General features: G+C 42.6%; 1 protein-coding gene across 2 annotated transcripts in view; it reads right to left on the bottom strand.

Moving 5' to 3' along the window:
* Positions 1-560: 560 nt before the first annotated feature.
* JAG1 (jagged canonical Notch ligand 1) overlaps positions 561-25,147 on the bottom strand; it is a 47,918-nt gene continuing 23,331 nt past the window's right edge. For both annotated transcript variants that reach the window (XM_063918546.1, XM_063918547.1), the window contains 21 exons: positions 23,908-24,038; positions 23,523-23,642; positions 22,266-22,379; positions 22,050-22,163; positions 20,178-20,291; positions 19,673-19,719; positions 19,265-19,438; positions 18,656-18,806; positions 17,573-17,737; positions 17,066-17,179; positions 16,374-16,487; positions 16,181-16,294; positions 14,928-15,044; positions 14,440-14,467; positions 13,813-13,898; positions 11,359-11,472; positions 10,558-10,667; positions 8,602-8,841; positions 6,475-6,606; positions 5,226-5,373; positions 561-3,292 (listed from right to left, as the gene is read on the bottom strand). In XM_063918546.1, coding sequence (XP_063774616.1) covers positions 2,835-3,292; positions 5,226-5,373; positions 6,475-6,606; positions 8,602-8,841; positions 10,558-10,667; positions 11,359-11,472; positions 13,813-13,898; positions 14,440-14,467; positions 14,928-15,044; positions 16,181-16,294; positions 16,374-16,487; positions 17,066-17,179; positions 17,573-17,737; positions 18,656-18,806; positions 19,265-19,438; positions 19,673-19,719; positions 20,178-20,291; positions 22,050-22,163; positions 22,266-22,379; positions 23,523-23,642; positions 23,908-24,038 — 2,905 coding nt within the window. In that variant the 3' untranslated portion in view covers positions 561-2,834. The remainder of the gene's footprint in view (positions 3,293-5,225; positions 5,374-6,474; positions 6,607-8,601; positions 8,842-10,557; positions 10,668-11,358; positions 11,473-13,812; positions 13,899-14,439; positions 14,468-14,927; positions 15,045-16,180; positions 16,295-16,373; positions 16,488-17,065; positions 17,180-17,572; positions 17,738-18,655; positions 18,807-19,264; positions 19,439-19,672; positions 19,720-20,177; positions 20,292-22,049; positions 22,164-22,265; positions 22,380-23,522; positions 23,643-23,907; positions 24,039-25,147) is intronic.

Below are 25,147 nucleotides of genomic sequence, written 5' to 3'. Positions count from 1 at the left end.
CAATATGCTTTCACCGCGTGTGAACCTCATTGCTGTGTCTGCTGACTTCAGAACTGGATCACAAGATCTGTCCCTCGCTGTAAATGATAAATGGCGCTCCAGCCAATCAGCTCCTGTCATGTGTTCAGCTCTTAACAGTCAGGTGTTTGAAAAAATGACAATTGGAAGCAGACTGACTGGAGCACCATTTATCAAACGTACCAATTTTATCATTCACAACGCGTTTCATCACTCGTTGATAAATGGGCCCCTAAATCTTATCAAAACAAGATGTGTCAAAGTCTCAAAATTTTAAGCAACATGCCGGAATGGAAGCTAGTCGATGGTTCCTCCTAATGTTTTCAACCTGCAGTATCTGTACTCATGTTGCAGAGACCAAGATCAAGAACACCCAAGACATTCAGGGCTGACCATCTACACACAAAGGTGCAAATCCAACACATTTTGCAATTGGCATCGAATGCATTTTTGTGAAAGAGGTCTACAGTGTACATTATATTGGAATGGATATGCAAGATGATACAACAGAATATGTAAAACAAACATGAAGTACAATATCATAAGTTTTCATACAAAAAAATTTAATAAATATTACTTTCAAAATGTATTGCCTTCCAACAACATAAAAGATGCACTTTAGGGATTATATAACACCAATATCACAATACAGGGATTTTTCAGGACTTCAGTGGCCATGGATGAGAGAACCAAGTTTAGCATTATGAATGATATCCATAACAACATCTGCTATAGATGAGGGATCATCTCCCTCCTCTCTGCAAGTGCAGTTACCAATGTATGGAAAGGTAAAGCCTAAGACACACAGGAGTTTTGCTGTAGTTTATTCTTAATGAAAAGTGGTGACAAAATGCCAACATCAGCCTGTATGCAACAGCCTGCGGTTTGCAGGAACCAGTATGATTCCAGTCGTCTCAAAGATGCAATAATTAAAAATTGCCGCTTTAAAGCTATGGGCCAAATCGTCAGAATGGCGCTGGACGCTGCAACTCCAGGTTATTATGTATGAGTCCACCATTCTCAAGAGTTTTATTCAGTTGCTGCAGTGCTTAAGTTTGAATCCAATCAATGAAAAGTAATATTGCCAGCTTGCCTTTAAAGTACTTTTGTCAATTGATTATTATAGCGTCAGCAAACCAGCATTTTGTCAAACTACTTAAACCACAGTATTAAAAAACACCCACGTGCCTTGGCTATATGACAGGTAGTGTATGCGTGTGGAAAAACAACAGTGAGAACTTGATTCCTACTGTTCAAGTATTCAATAATTTGCCTAGAATACTCCCTAACAGTGGTGGCTCCAGAGATGAGGCTGCAGCAGAGTCTGAAATTCAAATAGGGAAGCCACACCAACTGCCAGTGAGTCCCGGCCGACGATGTTTGGCAACGTCTGGGGGGGTAGTGGGGATGGTGGAGTTCGTGTGGCTACCCAATTTGAATTTTGCCCCACCTTTGGAGCCGCCATTGCTCCCTAGTATCAGTCGATCAAAAAACAAACAAGACAAATCAAATATCTACAAGTGGTTCTTTAGTACATTTTCATAGTATTAAAAAAGAAAGTCTAAAATGGAAAAAAAAAAATATGAAATTAAAAAAAAAAAAAAAAAAAACTTTACAAAGACAAGATTGCAGTTTCCAACTTCACACGCCAATTGAGTTTAATTTTTTTCTTTTAATTTTTACATGTGCACTCACATTTCTTGTACAAGTTCCCTTGAACTGCCCTGTTGCAGAATATCTGCCAGTCACACTTTTTTTTCCCCCCACTTAGGTTTTCTTTTCTTTTTATATCAAAGCCAAAAGCAGCAAAGATTGTTCTCTAAAGTCTAACTCTGAAAATGGTCTCAGTATGAACGTACAAAAAAGTTTTTTTGTATTTTTGTTTTAAAGTGATACTATATAAAAAGGTGTTTAACATTTGACAATGTACAAAAAACAGCATTGAGGCATGTGCGCCTGTCCTATTCTTAAAAAATAAAACTATTTTTAGAACACCTTAAATTTTGGCATATAGTTAAACGTGTAACAAGAAAATCTCAAAAAAACTGAAGCCACGAGCTTACAAAAAGCTATCAAAAACCTTAAACTCTAAACACGTATGTATAAATAAAAAGGAATGATGATATTTAAGGCTCTTGATTATTAAGTTAATAAATCAAATATACACTGATTAATTAAAAAAAAAAAAAATAGAAAGAATTATTTACAGATCTATACAAAACTTCTACTTGACAATTCTTCATTTTACCAGCAACAGCTGACAGTCCCGCCGCCTCCCCCCAACACAAAATACAATAAAAAAAATAAATAATAAACTTAAATTTCGATAGTTGCTGTGGTACTGAGCTACAAAGGCACTTTCAAATACAGAACTAGTTGTACATCACTATAAAAACCAATATACAAAATAAAAAAATTATATATAATAAATATAAATAAAATGTATTATTCTAAAGACTGTATTACTATGGACACCTGTTGAAAACGTTGATAAACAAAACAAAAATAGAGCTAGCAAACGGCAAAGGCAACGCAGGGTCTTCTGAAGCATTCCTTCCATCGTTCAGCTGCGGCGGAATTTTCATTAAGACACTTCTCACTAGTTTTGCATAGATGTGAAATGCAGCACTTGGTATTCCAGCCAACCACAGCAACTATCCTTGCCAGTGTAAGCCAGCTTGTCAAAACTTAAATTAACATAGGGATTCTAAGTAAATAATAGCCTTAGACTCAAATATTACACAACAGTTTAAAGAACTAGAGACTCGGAGCCCCTAACAGTAGACACCAGCTCTGCATGGCAGCGCCCCTGTCTGCTATACAATGTACTCCATTCGATTTAAACTTTGTGCCGTTTCTAAGTCTCTGTTGTCCTGTTTATTTGTCCAGTTTGGCTGTTTTGTGGGCGTGCCATTAGGTGGTTTTTCATCCCTGTCTACCAGCGTGTAAGCCGGCTGTTTGACGTATCTGCTTTTCTGCTGGTGTTTATCCATGTCGTCTTCTTCAACTTCTGAGTTGTGTGTCCTTATTTTTGCAATTTTGGAATTTTTGTTTTCGTAGTCTTTAATGGGAACACTGTTCGCTGCATGTTTTTCGATAGGGTTTTTAATCTGGTTGAGCTGCTCCCTGACATTGTTTGTGGTGTTGTCCTCGGAGGCAGTGTGGCTCTGGCCGCTCTGTTTTCTGCGCTTCCGGATGCACCAGTAAAAGGCGGTGACCAGGCAACAAATCCATGCCACTGTCAGGATAGAGCTCAGTAGCGGCACAAGGATATCTGGTATGGAAATAGAGAGCAATTACTATCTATAGTCAATGCATATAAGTCATCTTACGGTAGACCATCTCCATTCATGTCATCCCACCAGTATACCTCTATGGGACAATGGTTAGGGATTTCAAGCTGAAACCATGGTCACTACAGGTGTCCCCATATTTCTAGCATCTATACACCATATGGCGTGAGGCACCTGCTGCAGTGCACATCACACACGCAACAAAACACCGCACATGGGGCCTAATTTAGACCTGATCGCCTCTGTGCGTTTTCGCGCCTGCCAGACAGAGGATGGCCATCTCAGCCCTGCAATCGCCTCTGCCTGATTGACAGGCAGAGGCGTTCACGGAGCGGGAGGGGGCGGGCCGGCGGCGTTTGGCAGCTGTTTTAGGGGTGTGGTCTGGGTCCCCCCCCGCATGTCAGAGTAAATTATCATATCCATGCAAAATTTTGCACGGATACGATCAAGTCTAAATTAGGCCCATAGTGCACTGGAGACGCTGGGCTGCAATTAACTGCACAGGAATTAGCTTTAATCACAAAGTTGCAGATGAAGCTAAACTCATTTTCACATCGTAATGGGGGGTACGCATACTAAGCCTAAGGTCGGCGGTTCTGGCTGTGGGATTTAAATCAGCCATAATATTAAAGCAAGCCAGCCATGTTCTGTATTTAATATTATTGCTATTAAAATCCCACAGCCACATCCGCAGCTTTGAGAAATCGCTGCTTAGTAAATAAACCCTTAACAGTCTGAACTACATGAAACATTACAACTCGCTAAAGCTATTTAATGCAGCTATAATTATAATCACAATGCAAAAAACAAATACACCCAATTACCACATTCATAAAATACAAATCTGAACCGGTGTTACCAAATTTAACACACACTGGGCCGGATGTAATGCTGCCTGATTTGGCAGGAGGTGGGGGTTGCTGGCCAAACTTGGATGATGTTTTTTTGTTTTTTAAAGTGGAAATCATTTACAAGGCAAAACCATGCATTGTAAGTGATTGGCGTTTTAATAAAATTCTGAGTTTGGCCAGCAACCTGCACCACCGGACAACACTTCATCCGGCCCATTAAGTTCTATACTCAGCTCATACAGAAGTCAGAGAAACCCCAAGGAGGAAGACGCAATAAAGCTTAGTCATGAAACGTCCCATCATAGGGCCTAATTCAGACCTGATCGCACGCTAGTTTTTTTCGCTGCGCAGTGATCAGGCCTGAACAGCGCATGCACCGCAATGCGCGGGCGCGTCACACGGGTACAAAGCGGATCGTTGCTGTGCGACGGATTTAACAAAGAATCCATTTGCACGGGCGATCACAAGGAGATTGACAGGAAGAAGCCGTTTGTGGGTGTCAACTGACCGTTTTCTGGGAGTGGTTGGAAAAACGCAGGTGTGTCCAAGCGTTTGCAGGGCGGGTGTCCGACGTCAATTCCGGTCCAGAACAGGCTGAAGTGATCACAGCGGCTGAGTAAGTCCTGAGCTACTCAGAAACTGCACAAACTCTTTTTGTACTACTCGGCTGCACATGCGATCGCACACTTGCAAAGCGAATACACACTCCCCTATAGGCGGCGACTATCTGATCGCAGCGCTGCAAAAAAAACAGCTAGCGAGCGATCAGGTCTGAATTAGGCCCATGGTTTAGTTCTGTACTGCACTTGTCAATTTGGCCTACATAACCCCTATTCTTATCATTTGCTAGATACGCTGTAGTAGAACAGGACAAGCAATAAGCTTCCCATCAGCTCTTGAATATGGAATACAATCATGAAGTATTATTCTTAGACTGTAGAGTATCCAACAAATGATTAGAAACAGGATATGGATTACATTTTCAAAACAATTAATTTTGAACATCTATCTTAAACCCCTAATACATCTATGTCTGTCAGCTCTCCAGCGTTCCAGCACTCACCTGTCTGGCTTTTGGTCTGTGTTTGCACTCGAACCTCTGCCACTGAGGCGATGAAAGTGTTGTTTCCATCTCTTTTACTAACCAGGTTTATGATCTTTTCAGCGATGTCCTGGACTCTGTTTCGGCCATATCGGCTTTCATCAGCAGACTGGAAGTAAGCATTAACATAGGTCAGAAAAACGCAATGTTATTGAACAAAATGATCATTGCGCTTTCAGCAGGGGCAACAGATGGGGTGTGGTTCGTTTTATCGACAGTATCTAGGTCGACAATGTTTAGGTCGACCACTATAGGTCGACAGTCACTAGGTCGACATGGATGGAAGGTCGACAGGGTTTCTAGGTCGACATGTGCTAGGTCGACAGGTCTAAAGGTCGAAATGAGGATTTTTTTTATTTTTTTTGGTGTCGTTTTCTTCGTAAAGTGACCGGGATCCCAAATTAGTGCACCGCGTCCCCTCGCATGGCTCGCGAGCTTCGGGCATGGTGCCTTTGCTCCGCTACCGCTTCGCTCGGCACACTTTACCGTTCCAATCGTAGTCCACGTGGATCGTTAAGTATGAAAAAAAAAAAAAAAAAAAAGTGAAAAACTCATGTCGACCTTTAGACCTGTCGACCTAGCACATGTCGACCTAGAAACCCTGTCGACCTTCCATCCATGTCGACCTAGTGACTGTCGACCTATAGTGGTCGACCTAGACACTGTCGATCTTCAGACCGGATCCCCAACAGATGATGTTTGCTGCGGAATAAGCTTGTTGTGTGTTAAAGCCCTCAGCCTTCTTGTTTGTAAGGCAAGTAAACTGCTTATTAAAGATACCCTGTTACTCTGGATGTACAGGGGAATTACAGAGAAGTCCTGCTGTGGAACAGTTACATTTACCGGAGACTGGCCTAGTGCCCACTCCATTTCCAGTCTCCATAGGAAAGGGATGTATCGGGCAGCAGTCAGGTGGTGCTAGAGGAATTCTCACATGGGAGACCTAGAGTGGTAGTATAGCCGTAGGAGGCTCGTCAGCCACCACTTCTGTAAGCATAATCATTCACTGTCTAACAGTACTATTCAATGTATTTTATTACCAGAGATCTCAGCTGCAATGCAAGTTCTAGTAGTATCACATATGCATGTACAAATTTACATATATATTTGTTTGCTTTTAGAGAATTATCATTACTACTAACTTTTATTTATATGGCATCACAAGGATAGATACATACAAACATATATATCGTAAATGACATGAACCTACTATAGCAACGTGGATCTCATTGTTTGCCAAAGGAGACGGCTCGCAGGTAATGTAGATGGAATATTCAGCTGAAGCATTCTTCAAAATGTTGAGATTCCTCAGTTCATTGCAAATGCTCTCAGTAGTGAGTCCCTGACAAACAAACACAGCACATTAGATTCCATTAATCAGTGTTCGTTCAGTAAATAGGACACAGGGAAAAGGACACAACTTCTGTAATATTATTTCCATTTGGTAAATCCAGTTTTGTTTTTTTAACTCTCTGTTACTGGCAGGAGACAACACTGGATTTTTCACCGAGCCGCCTTAACACCACCACTCTCGACAGAACTAAATCAAGGTTACTTGCATCTGAATATTTAGCCGACAGCCCTGAGAGTAAACAACGCATAACCCAAGTACAGCAAGTGGCAAACACTAAGGGCCTAATTCAGATCTGATCGCTGCAGCAAAATTTGTTAGCAAATGGGCAAAACAATGGGGGTAGGTGGTCATTCTGAGTTGTTCGCTCGCAAGCTGCTTTCAGCAGCTTTGCACACGCTAAGCCGCCGCCTACTTTAGTATAGTAAAATTGCGAACGAAAGATTAGCAGAATTGCGAATAGACACTTCTTAGCAGTTTCTGAGTAGCTCCACACTTACTCGGCATCTGCGATCAGTTCAGTCAGTTTCGTTCCTGGTTTGACGTCACAAACCCACCCAGCGTTCGCCCAGACACTCCCCCGTTTCTCCAGCCACTCCCGCGTTTTTCCCAGAAACGGCAGCGTTTTTTCACACACACCCATAAAACGGCCAGTTTCCGCCCAGAAACACCCACTTCCTGTCAATCACATTACGATCACCAGAACGAAGAAAAAACCTTGTAATGCCGTGAGTAAAATTCCTAACTGCATAGCAAATTTACTTGGCGCAGTGCGAACATTGCGCATGCGCAATTAGCGGAAAATCGCTGCGATGCGAAGAAAATTACCGAGCGAACAACTCGGAATGACCACCTAACTCAGACCTGATCGCTCGCTAGCTGTTTTTTGCAGTCCTGCGTTCACATAGTCGCCGCCCACCGGGGAGTGTATTTTTGCTGTGCGCAGTTCTGACCTGATTGCAGCTGTGCAAAAAACGCTAGCGAGCAATCAGGTCTGAATTACCCCCCATGTGCACTGAAAAGGGGGAGGGGGGGGGGGGCAGATATAACATGTGCAGAGAGAGTTAGATTTGGGTAGGGTATGTTCAAACTGAAATCTAAATTGCAGTGTAAAAATAAAGCAGCCAGTATTTACCCTGCACAGAAACAAAGTTACCCACCCAAATCTAACTCTCTGCACATGTTATATCTGCCTCCCCTGCAGTGCACATGGTTTTGCCCATTTGCTAACAAATTTGCTGCTGCGATCAGATCTAAATTAGGCCCTAAATCAACTGTTTCTCTACTGAACCAAAACATGGGATATTCATGTAACTGGCGCAAAGGCAAAATGTTCTATAATCAACTTCTCTCAATACAAAGTACCGTATATACTAGAGTATAAGTCGACCCGAATATAAGCCGCGGCACCTAATTTCACCACAAAAATCTGGGAAAACTTATTGACTCAAGTATAAGCCTAGGGTGGGAAATGCAGCTCTAGCTGTACACACCCCTCACACTGCCAGATATGCCCCCTCAGCGCCAGATATGCCCCCCCCCCCCCCAAGTGCCAAATATGCTCCCCCAGTGCCAGTTACTTGCCCTCCGCCGCTCCCGCGCTGTCTTGTGAAGGAGGGACACGGAGGGCACAGCGCGCGCCTCTCCTGTGTCCCTCCTGCGTCTCCGGCGGCCGCGGCGGGTCTGTTAAATGAAGTGCTGATTCGTGAGCCAATCAGAGCTCACGAACGGGTACTTCCTTTAATAGACCCGCCGCTGCCGCCGGAGACGCAGGAGGGACACCGGAGAGGCGTGCGCTGTGCCCTCCATGTCCCTCCTTCCCACTGCACTGCCCTCCGTGTCCCCACTCCTTCCCTGCACTGACTCGAGTATAAGCCGAGGGGACTTTTTCAGCACACAAAAAAAGTGCTGAAAAAGTAGGCTTATACTCGAGTATATACGGTATATAGTTCCTACCCCCAATATGTAAGGAATATCGCCACTCACCGGTAACATCATCTCTTTGTTGAAGGTAAAGGTGACGTTCACGCAGCTGCTGTCCTGATAACTGGTGTTGGCGTTACATTTGGTTTTCACCGGCGGCCGATTGGACGGCCAGCACTCCCCAGCTCCGGTACATGGAGGGATGAAGCAATGGTTGTCTTTAATCGGAACACAAGACTGGCCAGCGGGGCACTCATTATTTCCTTTACTGTGTAATTCACAGCGCTGCGGGCCGCACCACACCTACAAGTTACAACACTACTGTTATACATGGAAACAGTCAGTACTACTGCCCTATATACATCAGTTTTCACATTGTTTTATCACAAGTCCATGCAACGGAGTAGCGTTTTATTATAATCCTCACAGGTCAATGAGATCAATGAAGACACATGCGACAGAACGTAATGAACTCCAGGTCTGCTTTAGGGCTGGATGCTGGCCAAACGCGGACGTTTTTTTTTTTTTTTTTTAAATCGGCAGTCATTTACAAGGCATGGATTTGCCTTGTAAATGACTGCGGCTTTAAAAAAACATCTGGACCTCATATTACCTATAGATTGTAAGCTTGCGAGCAGGGCCTTCCTACCTCTAGGTCTGTCTGTTTTTGCCCAATTTTGTTCTATTACTGTTCTAATTGTAAAGTGCAGCAGAATATGCTGCGCTATATAAGAACGTAATAAATACATAATAAATAAGTTACATCCCGCCGATGGTTTGTTGTAAGAGTTTGCGTATAACATTCCATGTCCTTTATACAACTATTAGCAGAACGTAGATCGTTTTGAAAAGGTGGGTTATTAACAAAGATAACTTTATGGATCTAAATGTGGTCTATACATCTAGCTTGTATCAGGACAATTGAATTTGCCAAATTCCCCATGATGAATCACCACCGTTCATAGATGCAAATCGGATAGTGGATCGGATCAGGAGAACAGGGGATCAGGCCTGTAGATGTATGGCCTGCATAAGACTGATGCCCCCAGACCTTCTTCTAAAAATAACCACTATCTTCATGTTGCAGTCATTGGCTCCACCTTCCTACCTACACAGCCCCACAGAGACTATAGTAAAATAGAGACTTTGCTGAAGTCCAAGAACATTCCTCTTTCTGCTACTCCTACACAGTCTTAGGAGAAATAAAAGTCAACTGCTCCCAACTTAATAGAATAAAATCAGCTGCATGTATAAGGCTTGTGTTCCATCAAGCAAGGAAAATCCTGGACAGATTGGATTTTATCAATGCGTCATTAAGAAGGAGGAAGGAGCAAGAGCAGTGTGTACAGGGTTCCGGTATGAATGGTCGACCATGTTATGGTCGACAGTCATTAGGTCGACCACTATTGGTCGACATTGACATGGTCGACATGGACACATGGTCGACACATGAAAATGGTCGACACATGAAAGGTCGATGCATGAAAAGGTCGACGTGAGGTTTTTTTTGTGTCGTTTTTTGCGTAAAGTGACTGGGAACCTCAATTAGTGCACCGCTTCGCTCGCCATGCTTCGGGCATGGTGCCTTCGCTCCGCTACCGCTTCGCTCGGCACAGATTACCGTTCCAATCGTAGTCCACGTGGATCGTAAAGTATGGAAACGTTCCCCAAAAGAAAGAAAAAAGTAAAAAAACTCATGTCGACCTTTTCATGTGTCGACCATTTTCATGTGTCGTCCATGTGTACGTGTCGACCATGTCAATGTCGACCAATAGTGGTCGACCTAATGACTGTCAACCATAACATGGTCGACCATGTGAACGGATACCTGTGTACAGCAGGGACTGTGCCGCCTCATTATCACGGATGTATTCGGCTCTTGCGGTGGCGACAGATTTATTTATTTTGTTTACAAGGGGATTTCTGAACATTAAACATTCCGGTCAACGACAGAGCCGGTGCTTGCAGCAGACATTGGCTTCGGCTCTTCATTGTATCTAGCCTCAGAACAAAGCTTACCTTAGAGCAGGCAACTTTTCCATTCAAACATTGACACTCGTTGCAGTTATCATCCCATTTCGCTCCATCTGGCTTAACGTGTCCGTTCGTTATACAAGGCCTTCCTGTAACTGCACAAAAGATAGAATAGTCAGCCCACTAATTCCAATCGGAACTGCGTTTCAGTTAGGCAGCACAGAGGGCGTAATGGTTAGCATTACTGCCTCACAGCACTGAGGTCATGGGTTCGATTCCCACTATGGCTCTAACTGTGTGGAGTGTGTATATTCTCCCTGTACTTGCATGGGTTTCCTCAGAGTACTCCGGATTCCTCCCACAATCCAAAAATATACTGGCAGGTTAATTGGCTCCCAACAAAATTAACCCCTGTGTGAGTGTACATGTGGTAGGGAATATAGGGGTCTATTTACTAAGCCTTGGGTGGAGATAAAGTCGCTGGAGATAAAGTACCAGCCAATTGGCTCCTAACTGTCATTTTTCAAAATCAGCCTGTGACATGGCAGTTAGGAGCCGATTGGTTGCTACTTTATCGCCAGCGACTTTATCTTCACCCAAGGCTTAATAAATAGACCTAATAGATTGTAAGCTCCACCGGGGCAGTGGCTGACATGAGTGGCCTAATATTCTCTGTAAAGCGCTGCGGAATATGTATACGCTATATAAATAACTGGTAAGAATAATAATAATTACAGCATTTGCCATTTTAATAAAACGGCCCATACGTGAAAGCTGCAGTTTCCCGTTAACAGTTACTGTATGAGGTCATCAATTAATATAAAAGAGCAAAGCATTTGCCAATACCTTCTTGACACTTGGGACCACTGCGGCCAGGTGGACAGCTACAATGATAACCATTGATGTCATCTATGCACGTAGCGCCAAATGCACATGGAGAAGACTGACACTCATTGATATCTGGGGGGAAAAAGAAGAAAAATATTGAAACTTGGAGTTGGTTCACTTGTACTTTATCTCTCTCCACTTTATCACTCTCCAAGGCTTAGTACATTTGCCCCTGTATATTAAGGTCTGCAGATTAATAGCCTGCTGACTTCCTCTGTACTAGCTGCTTGTCTCAGTATATGTACCAGTAACCTTTGGAACAGTCATAATGCAGAATGAGATAGAAGACAATTAGGGCACTGGCTCCAAAGTACAGTTATGAAATGCAATATATAGGACTTTAAGGCCAAAGGCAAAGTATTGCACCTTCCGATTACTCCTTAGGGATTACTTAATAATTAACCTACGAATAGCCTGAAAACAGTATCATAACCAACACAAAATATGAACCGCAATCTAGAAAATATTACAAGCTATAAACACAGTGATCATAGGTCGTTCCTATCCAGATGGCACAGTGCCAATATTCTCTACTGAGTATTCTTTATAAAACACCAACATATTACACCTGCAACCTCCACACAAATAGTGCACTGGTTTGAATCAAACCCTTGACAAAGTTAACAGCAATGCTAACCACTGTGCCACTTATTTTGTGCACTTTCTGCACGTGACAGCGTGTGCAGTGTTGTAAAGGTGGCAATAGGATGAAAGCTCTACCAATATGACTTCCTAGTCAATAGAAGTAGTCACAATTTCTCCGGATTTCTACAAATTGTTTGACTTCATGAAGCAGTGGAAAAAGTGGAGAAGTAAACCAGTGGAGAAGTTGCCCATAGCAACCAATTCGTGTTGAGGTAACATTTATAAAGTTCATTCTATAAAATTATATGTAGCAGCTGATTGGTTGCCATGGGCAACTTCTCCACACTTATTACTGCTTCAAGAATAGACCCCTAAAAGTCAAATTAAAGTGGTTTTCATTGTCAAGTGATGTGTGGTCAGGGTAGGCAGGGGAGACAGAGCCTCACCTGTCATTCTCCAGAGTTTTGACTATAAAAATGATTTAAATAATGAAATATTTAGACCGTAAATATCTTTGTATTATTGTAATCATTTTTATGTTTAAATCAGACTGATTCCTCAGTCACTGACCTCACAAGATAGATAGATAGGTAGATAGATAGATAGCTATAGTTTCCTGTAATGGGTGTGGTTCATCAAATCGACAGTGTTTAGGTCGACCACTATAGGTAGACAGTCACTAGGTCGACAGGGTTTCTAGGTCGACATGAGGATTTTTTTTGTTTTTTGTGTCGTTTTCTTCGTAGAGTGACCGGGATCCCAAATTAGTGCACCGCGTCCCCTCGCATGGCTCGCTTCGGTCGCCATGCTTCGGGCATGGTGCCTTCGCTCCGCTACCGCTTCGCTCGGCACACTTTACCGTTCCAATCGTAGTCCACGTGGATCGTTAAGTATGAAAAAATTCAAAAAAAGAAAAAAAATGTGAAAAACTCATGTCGACCTTTAGACCTGTCGACCTAGCACATGTCGACCTAGAAACCCTGTCGACCTTCCATCCATGTCGACCTAGTGACTGTCGACCTATAGTGGTCGACCTTCAGACCGGATCCCTCCTGTAATTCCTAACACTTTTCCCTAGCCCCTCTGCCTACAATTATGTATGACCACCTCTCTACCTCCTCATCAACTTTCCTTTAGAAGGCCAATGTCTTCCTCTGATGCGTAAACACAAAAGAACTTCCCTGCCTGCAAAAGCCTGCACTCAGCACGCTGGCCCCGACTTCTAACAAGCAGCCAGTGAGGGAGGGCTGTAGTTATCCATACGCCAACTAGACTCTGCTTGGCTGACACCCAAATCTGAGCAGGCCTATTCATAAATGAGTGTGTGAAAGGTTCCCAGCTGTATTATCACCGGTATGGCTTTCTACATGGAATCTGGTGTGAAATCTACAGTGCTAACATTTGTGACAGAATGCCATTTAAAACAGGCTGTAGCATACCACTTAGATGGAAAATACACTTTGTGCCGTCGCAGAGTACAATCATGCAGAATCTAGCCACATGTACTAATTGCCTGTTTCACACTAAAATAGGACACCTTGTTTTTCCCGTTTGCAATAGTCGCACCAAATAAGGTGAACATTAAAACGTTCTATGGGATTAGGAATTATGATGGAAATGTAGTTTCTAGTTAATTGATAGGCTGAATATTGTGGAGTACACAGGTGATCGCAACAAACCACCGCAAAACAAAAAACACACACAAAAAAAAAAAAAAACAACCTGACACCACACCATATACTAAAACCTACATTTCAATGGTTTTAGAAAATACATTGCACTGCAAAACAATAACAAAAAAAAACAACTAACAGTTACAATACTTACTAATTCTACAGTCTGGACCAGCAAATCCAGGCGCACATTCACAGCGATACCAATTATCCCCGTCTACACAGGTTCCACTATTATAGCTATAACAAAAAAAAAAAAAGTATATATTTAGATACAGATTTGTAAAGCGGTACCAACATTATAGATATGAAACATTCAATTCATGACTTCAAAAGGAGCCATTTTTATATAACTTGAAGTCTGAGTGAAACATTGCAATCTTACATACATCTAAAGAGTCAATAGGTTCAAAAAAGAACCTTAAGTACAGTACATCGGCCTGTTCCCTTTTACACAAGCATCTCATATAGACTTCCTGTAAGCAAATCACGCACCTGTAATGCTAAGCTTACAGTATTTATGTTACCCAGACGGTTGTACTCGTTCTGTCACATAGACTGTACTAGTGATACTTGTCATGAGTCAGTGTCAGACAGTAGTGAATAAGGGAGCGAATTCACATTGTTTCGGAAATGGCGACTTTATAGTACATTACAATCTATTAAATGTAGAACATAGAATATTGGACATCTTGGGATATCCGATATGCAGGAAGCAGACTGACTTGTCATAACCAGATTTTATTGGTTGAAGTACGCATTTGTTTACAGTATTACTTACCATGGATGCGGGCTGCAGTCATTGGTATCTAAAAACAAAAAAAACAAAAGCAGTTTAAAAAAAAGTGCCCAAGTATAGTAATTCACAATAGACAAAAAAAAATAAAAAATAAAAATCCTATGCATACCATAAAAAAAAAACCAACAAAAAAACCCCCTGCAACTACAAGGAGGGTTTTTTGTTTTTTTACAAATAAAAGGAAAAACACTTCCAGTATGAAAGAAAGGGAGGAGAAGCAGACGAGCCGCAGAGAGTGTATGAAAACACCGAGCAACATCTGTCCCTGGTTAGGTCATCTGCAACTTTCTCAGGCCCAGGTCGAACCTCTGTTACTTAAGGTTATAGCAAAACATGATTCAGGTGATGCCGAAGTCCACATCAAACACTTCCCACTTCTGGTTTCAATTTAAGGTACAGAGGGTGGCAAAATTAGGTAATTGTCTAGTTCTCTCAGCCCCGCTTTCCCTCCGGTGCAGCACAGCACTTACTCTGAGAGCACGTTGGGCCTTCCCAGCCTTCTTTGCAAACACAAGTGAAAGAATCCCCTCGGACTATGCAAGTTCCACCGTTGAAGCAAGGATTTGGCAAACAGCTGCTGTTTCTTGCTACGAGGAAAAACAGTACAAAGTAAGCATGAAAGCCGAGCAGGGAAGAGACAAGTCACGAGAGCGAACAGGATGTTTCCCTGCTTTTAAAATTCATTTTCTCCACTTTACTGCTGACTGCAAACATCAAGCTACAATATGCCTTCATCTGGTTTAACCCTACTATAGACCAACAGGACCGGTTCAGGATCCATAATGCAGTGCAGGGATTACAAGACATCTAGCGCTTATGCTTTGGCGCCAGGACACAGGTAATTTCTTTAAAACCCGCTGAGACAAAATATATTTTAGGATCCATAACAGACTATGGTCATAGTACCACGAATATAGCTACAGCCTGGCTCTTAGGAAACTTTTTTTTTGTTTTTTTGTTTTTGGGGGGGGGGGGGGGGGGGGGGGGGGGTTGCTGTATCAAACCTTGGAGAGAGAAAGTGGAGAGAGTCGTAAAGTACCATCAATCAGCAAATGTCAGAAGCTGATATTTTTCAAACAGTCTATTACATGAGTTAGACGCGGTCTGGTTGGTACTTTGGGGGTGAATCAGAGCTGATCGTTGATGTGCTAAATTTAGCACCTCTACAATCAGTTTCTCGGACATGTAGGGATCTGCCCAGCACAGGGATAGTCCGCTCCGCACGCATGTCAGGCCCTGCCTCCCCCGCACGGGTGCGAAAGCATCGCACGTCGGCGATGCTTTCGCACCCGCCAAGTAGCTCCCTATCTGCGCTGGCAGGTGGCTACCCGCCGTGTTCTAGGTGGCAGCGGCTGCATGTGACGCCATGCAGCCGCCTTGGCCCGTCCCTTCAACGGTCCAGATTACACCCCACCAGCGGCATGCCCCCTCCCGCCCCGCTTCTGCCAGTCAATCAGGCAGAGGTGATCGCACCAGTGAGATGTTTGAGATGCTTTCAGATCTCACTGAATTTTACTGGTTGCGCACGTGCAGTGCGGCCGCTGCGAGTGTGCACTTCAGGAAGGGCATCAGGCTACAATCACTGCCGCTCCAACGATCAGGTCTGAATTAGGCCCTTTATCTCTCACCAAGGTTTGATACCTCTTCCCCAAATATTTACTACATTTCTCCAAGATAAACAGCAACAGCTGCAGTTTCTAAAGTACTTAGGACGTATTCTTACCGATGTTACAAGTGGTCCCTTCCCAGCCAGCCGAACACATGCACTTAAAGGTATCTCCCTCGTCATAGCATGTGCCACCATTGTTGCAGGTGGATTCGTCACACTGGCTGTCTTCTGTAAGAACAGAGCACAGTTTTAGATCTGGCACTCCAAAAACATCAGCGTTCATCTTTAATCACAAACAGACACTTACGGGAGTGGCACGTCTTTCCTTTCCACCCATTCTTGCATTCACAGTAGAAATCATTAACCAAGTCTCGACAAGTACCTCCATTGTGACAAGAATTTTTACTGCAGTTATTTATATCTAAAAGCAGAAACAGATACAGCACACGGTTACAAACAAGCGCTCACTGACAGAGGCTGCCTTAGCTGGGGCTTTTCATACTGTTGTGAACTACAACACCCAGCAAGCTCTGAAAGCCGGGCTACAGCTGCTTTTAAAGTAGCGCCAAGTGCTCCATATTAAAAGCAAAATTGCATTCATACAGCATTACATGCCGACTGTTTCTGTAGATCCTCAGACTTCTTCCCTCCCGGATAGACACATGCATCTTACGAAGTAACCAGTGAGAATCCTAGGCTAACAAGACTATCATAGCCCCCCAACATGCGTCAGACGGACAAAATGAAAGCTCCTCAGCTGCGTTACCTTTGTAGACAGCCGTGGTACAGGGTGCAACTGCGCCCTGTTCCCTCTCCACCCCAGCACATGCTGTCATAAAGTAACACCCCAGAGGGCGGGTGAAAGGGGACAAAATTGCCAGGAAACTACAAGCGGCTGTACAGGTCCCACAGCTCTCCCCATACAGTGTGGAGCGGGGCAGGTTCCGCCCACATAGCCCTGTCCACACTGCCCTGCTTGTACACGAAATGAGTACTCACTTGTTTCACAGTAAGTTCCTTCCCAGCCTTCACTACAAATGCATTTGTAGGAGTTCACCCCATCAATACAGGTGCCACTATTTTTGCAAGGGTTGCTTTCACAGTCATTAATATCTGCAATAAAGAGTAGAGACCTGTAATACACCACAATACCTAATAATAATAATTTTATTTCTATAGCGCTCTTTCTCCAACAGGACTTAAGATGCTTAGAAGGCAATAGAATATTACATCTACAGAAGCAGAAAAAGGTGTACTATATACCTACGCGGACAATTCAAATAGCGCAAATGGCCGCACCATGCACAATGTGACCAATTACATTTGGTCACAGCACCCCATAAAGATGCGCATGGAAAATGATGATGATGTATATGGCGGATATGCGCACAGCCAGCACATAGTGGCTAGCCAAATTGCTATGTTACGACCTACTAATTAGACAATACCTAATTTCCTTGATGTTCAAATAGTCTTATTCCTATCTTCATTAAAAGGCACACTTACTTTCATGACAGTATGTGCCAGTGAAGCCTTTGTTGCATTCGCAGGTGAATTTGCCTCCAGCCTGGCTCTTGCATTTGCCGTGTGGTCCGCACACATTAGAGGAAATGTACCTCACGCCTTCTGGGGTACTGTTGGAGGTCACCGCAACTGTGCAGCTGTCAATCACTAGAGGAAAAAAGGCAGAAATTACAGAACTTGTAAGACTGGGGTGCACGGATCATGGTCATACTCTCATAACACTCAGTAGAACAGTTGTACTGCAATAACACAATAGTAGGATATAATATTACTACATCTCATACTGATGGTTAAATAAAGCTATATATATATCATTACAAGATTGTTCTTCCAAAATGATACATTAAGGTTCGCATTACAATATAGCCCCTCTAGATTTGTACTGGGAACTGGAGTCCCGCCACGTGTCTCAGGCAATCATTTTATGGGATAAAAGTTTCCCGGTTTCCTACACTCAGAGGGCCAAGGCAATATTCATCAAGATAGTCCATCAATCCACTAGGAACCAATGACACTGCTGCTGCATAAAACCCAAAGTGCCTCAGGCCTTAATGAGGTCACAAGTTCTAGTGTATTCATGAGCGGTCTTCAAGAACACGGCTTCAGCCCTCTTTGGGTAGGGCGAGAGGAAAACTTTTAGCATACTCAATGCACATCAAATACTGACTGCAGAACAAACCCTACATGACTGGGGGCAAACACAAGGAGCCCATTATTCCAAGCCCGTGCCTTGCACAACTTGCGGCACACTAAGAACTACCTGGACTTTATTATCACATTGTATAAAAGTCACAATCACAATGGGGTCTATTCATGAAGCAGTGAAAAGGGTGGAGGAGTGAGCCAGTGGAGAAGTTGCCCATGGCAACCAATCAGCATTGAAGTAACATTTATAATTTGCATAGTATACAATTGTACGGAGCAGCTGATTGGTTGCCATGGGCAACTTCTCCACAGGCTCACTTCTCCACTCTTTTCACTGCTTCATGAATAGACCCCTTAGTTGTTGCGCCCATGACTGTGAGCCGACGAGAACCCAGCACATCACAGAAAGTGGCACCTTACCTTCGCAAGCAGTCGTGCGGCAGTGATCTTTCAGCTGGGAGCAGTTCTTGCCTTCGTAGTCTTCGGAGCAGTTGCAGAAGTAATCTATGGCCAGATTAAAGCACTGTGCTCCATTCTGGCAAGGGTTGGGCTCGCAGTAATCTATGTCCAACTGTAAATGTTGGAAAGAGGCAGCAAAACAAGGACGTTTTATTATCACCCTATTCAATGCTAAATAGAGCAGACAGTCTGGAATCTGACCTTTCCATCTAGCTGCCTTCATTCATTTTAACTTATAGCAGAATGTACAGCCCTGGCCTGCCTAGATCTCTGCAGACAGATTCAGGATATAAAACAGCCACCAAAGGCCAACAGCGAACATACAACAAAAAAATTCTAACACGCAAACATTTGCAATCTGTTTAACTGAATGGATCCGATTTCTCCTACGCCCCCCCTCCCCTTCCTCCGACCAACACTTTATTGGCAGACAGCTGTAAGGAGTATGACTATATAGCAGGCCTCGCTGAACAGGAGGTATTTAGTGTACAAGTCATTAGGAAAAAAAAAAAACCTGCTGGTCTAACAACAAGAACAATTCTCAAAGGTTTGCATTTCACCGAGGCTCACCTGACAGAGGTTTCCAGAGAAACCAGCAGGACACAGACATTGAAATCCATTGATTTCATCCTGGCAGTGACCCCCATTCAAGCAAGGGCTGCTAGCACATTCATTGACGTCTTTCTCACAGCGCTCCCCTGCATAGCCGGGCGGACAGATACAGCGGAATCCATTAACCAAGTCCTGCAATTTGACAAAGGTTGGAACAAAAGGAAATTATGTTTACTTAGCACCAACAAGAATACTAAATCTCCTGCAAAAACGTATATCCCAGCTTCCTTGCAAATGCACCACTGCCACAGTTATGCTACAAACCTACACTTCCCCACCGACATATAAAAACACAAAACAAAAATAAAAATACCCCCGGAAAAAAAAAATATATATAATAAATAATAATAAAAAACCAAGACCTACCCTGCAAGTTCCTCCATTGTGACATTGGTCAATGCAGTCATTGATATCTACATGTGAAGAAATACAGAAAAATGTAAAAAAGCATAAATATTACACAAAAAGATACTTAAGATATTGGGGAGGGGGAGGAATCTAAACACACTTCAACTGATGGTGAAAGAAGTTAAATCTGTATAACTGATAGAGCTTTTGTTACGTTTCCTGCATCCTTTCCTTAAGATAAGGTTATTTACAGGGTGGGAACTCCTTAAGCAATTCTTCCAGAAGCTGAAATTTCACATCATTGTTTTTAGCTATGATATCAGAATATGACCATGCTACTAGCTAGTACGTTTGATAATATTGTGTATTTCCAGCCTGACAACATCCTTCTCTCCTATGTTATACCTGCTAATGTACAGTTTCTACTTATGGGGAGAGAGAAGTCCTAAAAATAGCTGCAGGTTACGTTATCAGTATAATGATGGAGACTGTAAAGGGGAGACATGTGAATGGTATTACTTACTGATGTCACAGTTCTGGCCAGTCCATCCAGGGATGCAGTCACAGTAGTAGCTGCCAATAAGGTTTTTGCAGGACTTCGCATTCACACAGGGTTTAACTTCACACTCATTTGCATCTTAAAAAAAACCCAAGAGGATGATTAGTACCGCAGCTGTAGAGAGCTGAGCCGATACAGTGGCTGTGGGACTACAAGTTCCAGCATGTGCACACGCCAAGCCAGAGGCGCCATATGCTACCCTTCCATTCCCCACTGTAACCGGGTTTCTTTCTGGATCAGCGTATGCCTATTTAGCTAAACATCCGTTCCCATTTACTGAACTGGCTGTAATGTATATACAACGCAGACATCTTTCTATATGTACACACATGGTACAGATTTTCTGCTTGTCCTCAAGTCTGTGTTGAGAAACAAGAAAAAACAAAGCCATTTCCCAGCACCATACATACACAGACTCTAGTAATCCTAGAGGTTTATTAAATTCCTAAATCCTAATTTCCTTTAAATATACAGAAGGGCAACCTTTGAACCAGTTCCCTAGCCTCATTAAGTGACTGATAGAACAGAACGGCGGAGCAGATCTTCCTGTAAGGTGAGAGTTTTAGCCCCGACTTTAAATTATCTCCTATAATTGTACGGCCGCTCATTAAGAAGAGTCGGAGGCAATTGACCATTTCAGAGGGGAACTTTCTGCACCATTGTCAGCCAGATTAGAAAGCTCCATAAAGAGGATGTGGACAACTCATTCTTCATGAGATCATCCACGTTTTTGGAACCCAGCTGTAAACTCCTTGGTCTGTGGGAGTTGATACGGCTGAAAAGATACAGCAACTTTCCCACAGGACCGGGCAGTGGGGGGACGTATGCTCATCTTAAATGCTTTTCCAGAGAATGGTACTTAACTTAAACATGCTCATTTATAATTAAGCCTTCCCGTACTAGTGTACTCTAACTAGAACTAGGGGTCTTGTCTGTCATTCGTTGTATTAATTAAAATATATATAATAGATTAGCTACTAACAATCTTATTCTAAAGTAATTATGAAAATCGCTTTCTTATAAAAGAACGATAATTAAGGTAAATGCAACCAGGGCCTGCTTAAACTTCCTCCCCTCAGTTTGTGTCTGGGACACCCCCCAACATACAATGTGTTACTTTGGAGTAATCCGGGCAGCTCTGGGCCCTATGCAGGAGACTGTGTTGCCTAGTGGATAATCTGTCTCTGTAAGTAACCAGTTTTTAAACAACCTACAACCAAATGCTAATGAGCTGTCAAGCAAGCATTGCCATCCTATTAATACATACTGGTTCAGTATGATCGACCGCCGCACGGGACACCGAATGTCAGTATACAGACGTCGGCATCCCCAGCGGTAGAATGCCGGCAGGGGGAAAGGTCGAGCACACCGAAGCCCCTTGCGGGCTCGCTGCACTCAACATGCTGAAGGCTCGGTGCGACAGGGTCTATTTTCCCTCTGACGTGGACACCCATAGAGGGGGAAATCATCTACCTCGCCGGCGGTACGGTGCCCTCGTTGGAATCCCAGCGTCGGTATTGTGACAGCCAGGATACGACGAGCAGTATGCTAACCGCATACCATACATACAGCTGTATCCTGATAACAAGGCAACTGTCTATTTGCCGAGCTGCAGTCAAATCACATCGGCAACAGGTGATCAGACCTCCAGCTTCTAATGCTTATTACTATTATAATGCTGTATTTATAGAAGCCAAACCCACACAGGGCACCTGGAGAACATAAAAAACTCCACACAAAGCAGTGCCCTGGTCAGAACCAAAGCGCTGTGAGGCAGCAATGCTAACCACTGTGCATCCCGATGCTTGAAAATACAGAATACAGCATTGTTATTACCTAATTGGCATGTCTTGCCAGTCCACTGGGAAGGACACACACACCTAAATCCATCGACTAGATCTTGGCAGGTGCCGCCATGCGCACATGGATTTGGAACGCAATCATCGATATCTTTAAAAAAAAAAAAAAGGAGACGTCATATATGGAATTATTTTATTAACTACTTTTAAAACCCTAAAAATTAAAATAAAATTTTTAATAAGAAATACATACTGATGACGCAGGTGGGGCCACTCCAACCCGGAGCACAGTTACACTCAAAACCCCCAGCGGTCTCCACGCAACTTCCGCCATTGTGGCATGGATCAGACAGACAGGCGTGCTCAGCTGTGCAAAAACAAAAAGAGGATATTTACTGAAGTGTACTTAAGAAACAATTATTTAAAAAAAATAAAAATAAATAAATAAAATGTCTACCCTATATACAGACCACCTTGCTCTCAGAGTTGTGACCAGCACTAATGTCTCTGTATCTTATTCTCATTAACAGTGCTTGGTTTAACACAACTTCAAACAAGAAGGAAATAATCTTTCATGCTAAGCTGACCTGATCAATGTGCCATAGCTTGAGACTGAGCCAGGACTAACAGATTCCCATAGCCTCACGAGAAGGCATCGCTGTACAATGGAGGGGGGGCAAACATACACAGGGGGAGAAAAAAAAAAAAAAAGTTCCAGGAAGCGTGACCTGTGCTTATGAACTGCTTGCACAATGCGCAGTTCACATGGTTACAAAACAAGAGGAAACGTAACGAAAAAAAGAAAATCATTATACACTTGAAAACACCTGCGCTGACACTTACTACTAGAACATACCTGCATTATGTATATAGGAACTGTCAATAGCCTTACTGTGTCGTTAGCAGGAATATGGGCTATATGAATCATCATAATAAGTATCATATAACACATTAATATAATATATATAAAATATATATATATATATATATATATATATATATATATATATATATATATATATATATATATATATATATATATATATATATATATATACACACACATACACACACACACACACACACACACACACACACACACACACACATATACACACACTCGCTTTTCCAGCTCATCGGAAAAAGCAAAACAAGCCAGCACTCACGGTTTAGATGAGAAAACGAAGAAGATTTATTCCATATCAAGGCGACAAGTGTACATACAGGCACAGGCCAACAGCTGTTTCAACAGATACAGGTCTACACTTGTCGCCTTGACATGGAATACATCTTCTTCGTTTTCTCATCTAAACCGTGAGTGCTGGCTTGTTTTGCTTTTTCCAATGAGCTGGAAAAGCGAGTGCCTTTATGTTATTTTACTGTCTTGCACCATCTATTCACTGTGTACTATGGTTTTGAGAGCTGTCATTTTTGCTCATTATATATATATATATATATATATATATATATATATATATATATATACACACACACACCCCATAAAAATTACCAATTTCGCAGGTTAGTCCCGAATACCCCTCCGGACAGGAACAATGGTATTTGTCGGGACCAGTATTGCTGCATGTGCCTCCATTCAGACAGGGCTGGTAGGTTCCACAGGAGTTCAGATCTACCATAAAGGAATGGGATATACAGGCCAGTCAAAGAACAGCGAGTCATAATATACAGTGTTCAGGGTAACTCAGACAGTACAGCGAACACACTAAAGCCAATCTCTGACTGTTCTGATTTGGTGGTGGCGGCTAATTTACGGTTCGAATGTAATTGAATGGTTTAAAACAAAAAAACACACAACAACAAAACACTAAAAAGCTTCATAAAGGAGAGCGGCTTTACACTGGGAATGTAGCGTTTGCTGTATATAATTAGCATACCTTTGTCGCAGAGCTGACCACCCCAATTCGTTTCACACAGACACTGCCATGGTTCAATGCAAGTGCCATGGACACATCCTGGGTGAGGAATGCATTTGTCGCAGTACTGTCCTTGCCATCCATATTGGCATCTACATTGGGAGGAAGGGGGGTAGAACAGAAAACAAAGGTTTATACAAATCGCCTGCACTGCGGCGGAATCCTTCCCTAATGTATAAAAACGTACTGCATTCCTAGAGGGTGTATTTGGTGCGTTCTTGTAAACAAACCTACTAGTAGTTTTTGCCAAGGTCTCTAAGCCAATCTTTTCACAAAAGAATAACTGTTCTGTGAGACCCTGCGTGGTGCCATTCAGCACAATAATACTCTATTCTCAGGTCATTCAAATGAGACAGGGAGGGTGGGTGCTCTCTACAAATCAATCTCCAGGCAATGTCAGAGTGGACAGTCAATTGCGTGTAAAATACAAAGTTCGGGGAACAATGACTATGTCGCTTTCCTGTTAAAGTGTTTTTTATTTTAAAAAGCTTGTCTTTTTTTTTTTTTTTTCCAGTCTTCAAGATCTCTCTTTTTCTACGAGGTCTCCCATACCTTGTACAAATTAAAAATAACCCCGATTTGAGAATTATGTTTGGACATTAAATTGATTATATCCGCAAGAGGAGGGGAAGCCATCTAGAAATTATAACCACATGAAACGAGTGCCACAGATAGGAAACAGACGCTAGTGGGGTCTTCAATGCTGAAGCATAGATTCCAATAGCTAAACACTTCAGCCGGAGACCAAAACTTCCCCCCAAAGCAGACTTATAAACTAGAAAAATAAACCATTAGATCGAGGTCACTCAGACTTCAAATAGAAAACTGCCACAGCAAATCCGTATCATGGGAAAGTTAGTGCATTCTGGAGGGGGAGATTTCACTTTTTTTTTTTTTTTTTAAACAGTAAGTCCCATTAACCCTTTGTGCTATACATCCCTGTTCGTAATTAATATTTTATGGAACCAGCATTATATTGAGTTTATGGGTAGGAGGTTTAGGTACAGTTGATCCTTATAATTGTTATTCTGAAGTTCCATAAGAACATCATGGCTTGAGAAAAAGAAGCAGCTTTCCCAGTCATGCAACTTTTTCTCTTTTAAGTAAACGAAAACCCAATGAACATTTTTTGACAAGACACCTTATTTTACATCAAATTTGGGTTACCAGCTATTTCCATGGCCCAGTTTATTTTTTAAAC

The sequence above is a fragment of the Pseudophryne corroboree genome, chromosome 4 (assembly GCF_028390025.1).
Source record: "Pseudophryne corroboree isolate aPseCor3 chromosome 4, aPseCor3.hap2, whole genome shotgun sequence".
Taxonomy (NCBI): Eukaryota; Metazoa; Chordata; class Amphibia; order Anura; family Myobatrachidae; genus Pseudophryne; species Pseudophryne corroboree.
Note: the sequence above shows the minus strand (reverse complement) of the source record. Positions and strands in the feature narration are given on the sequence as shown.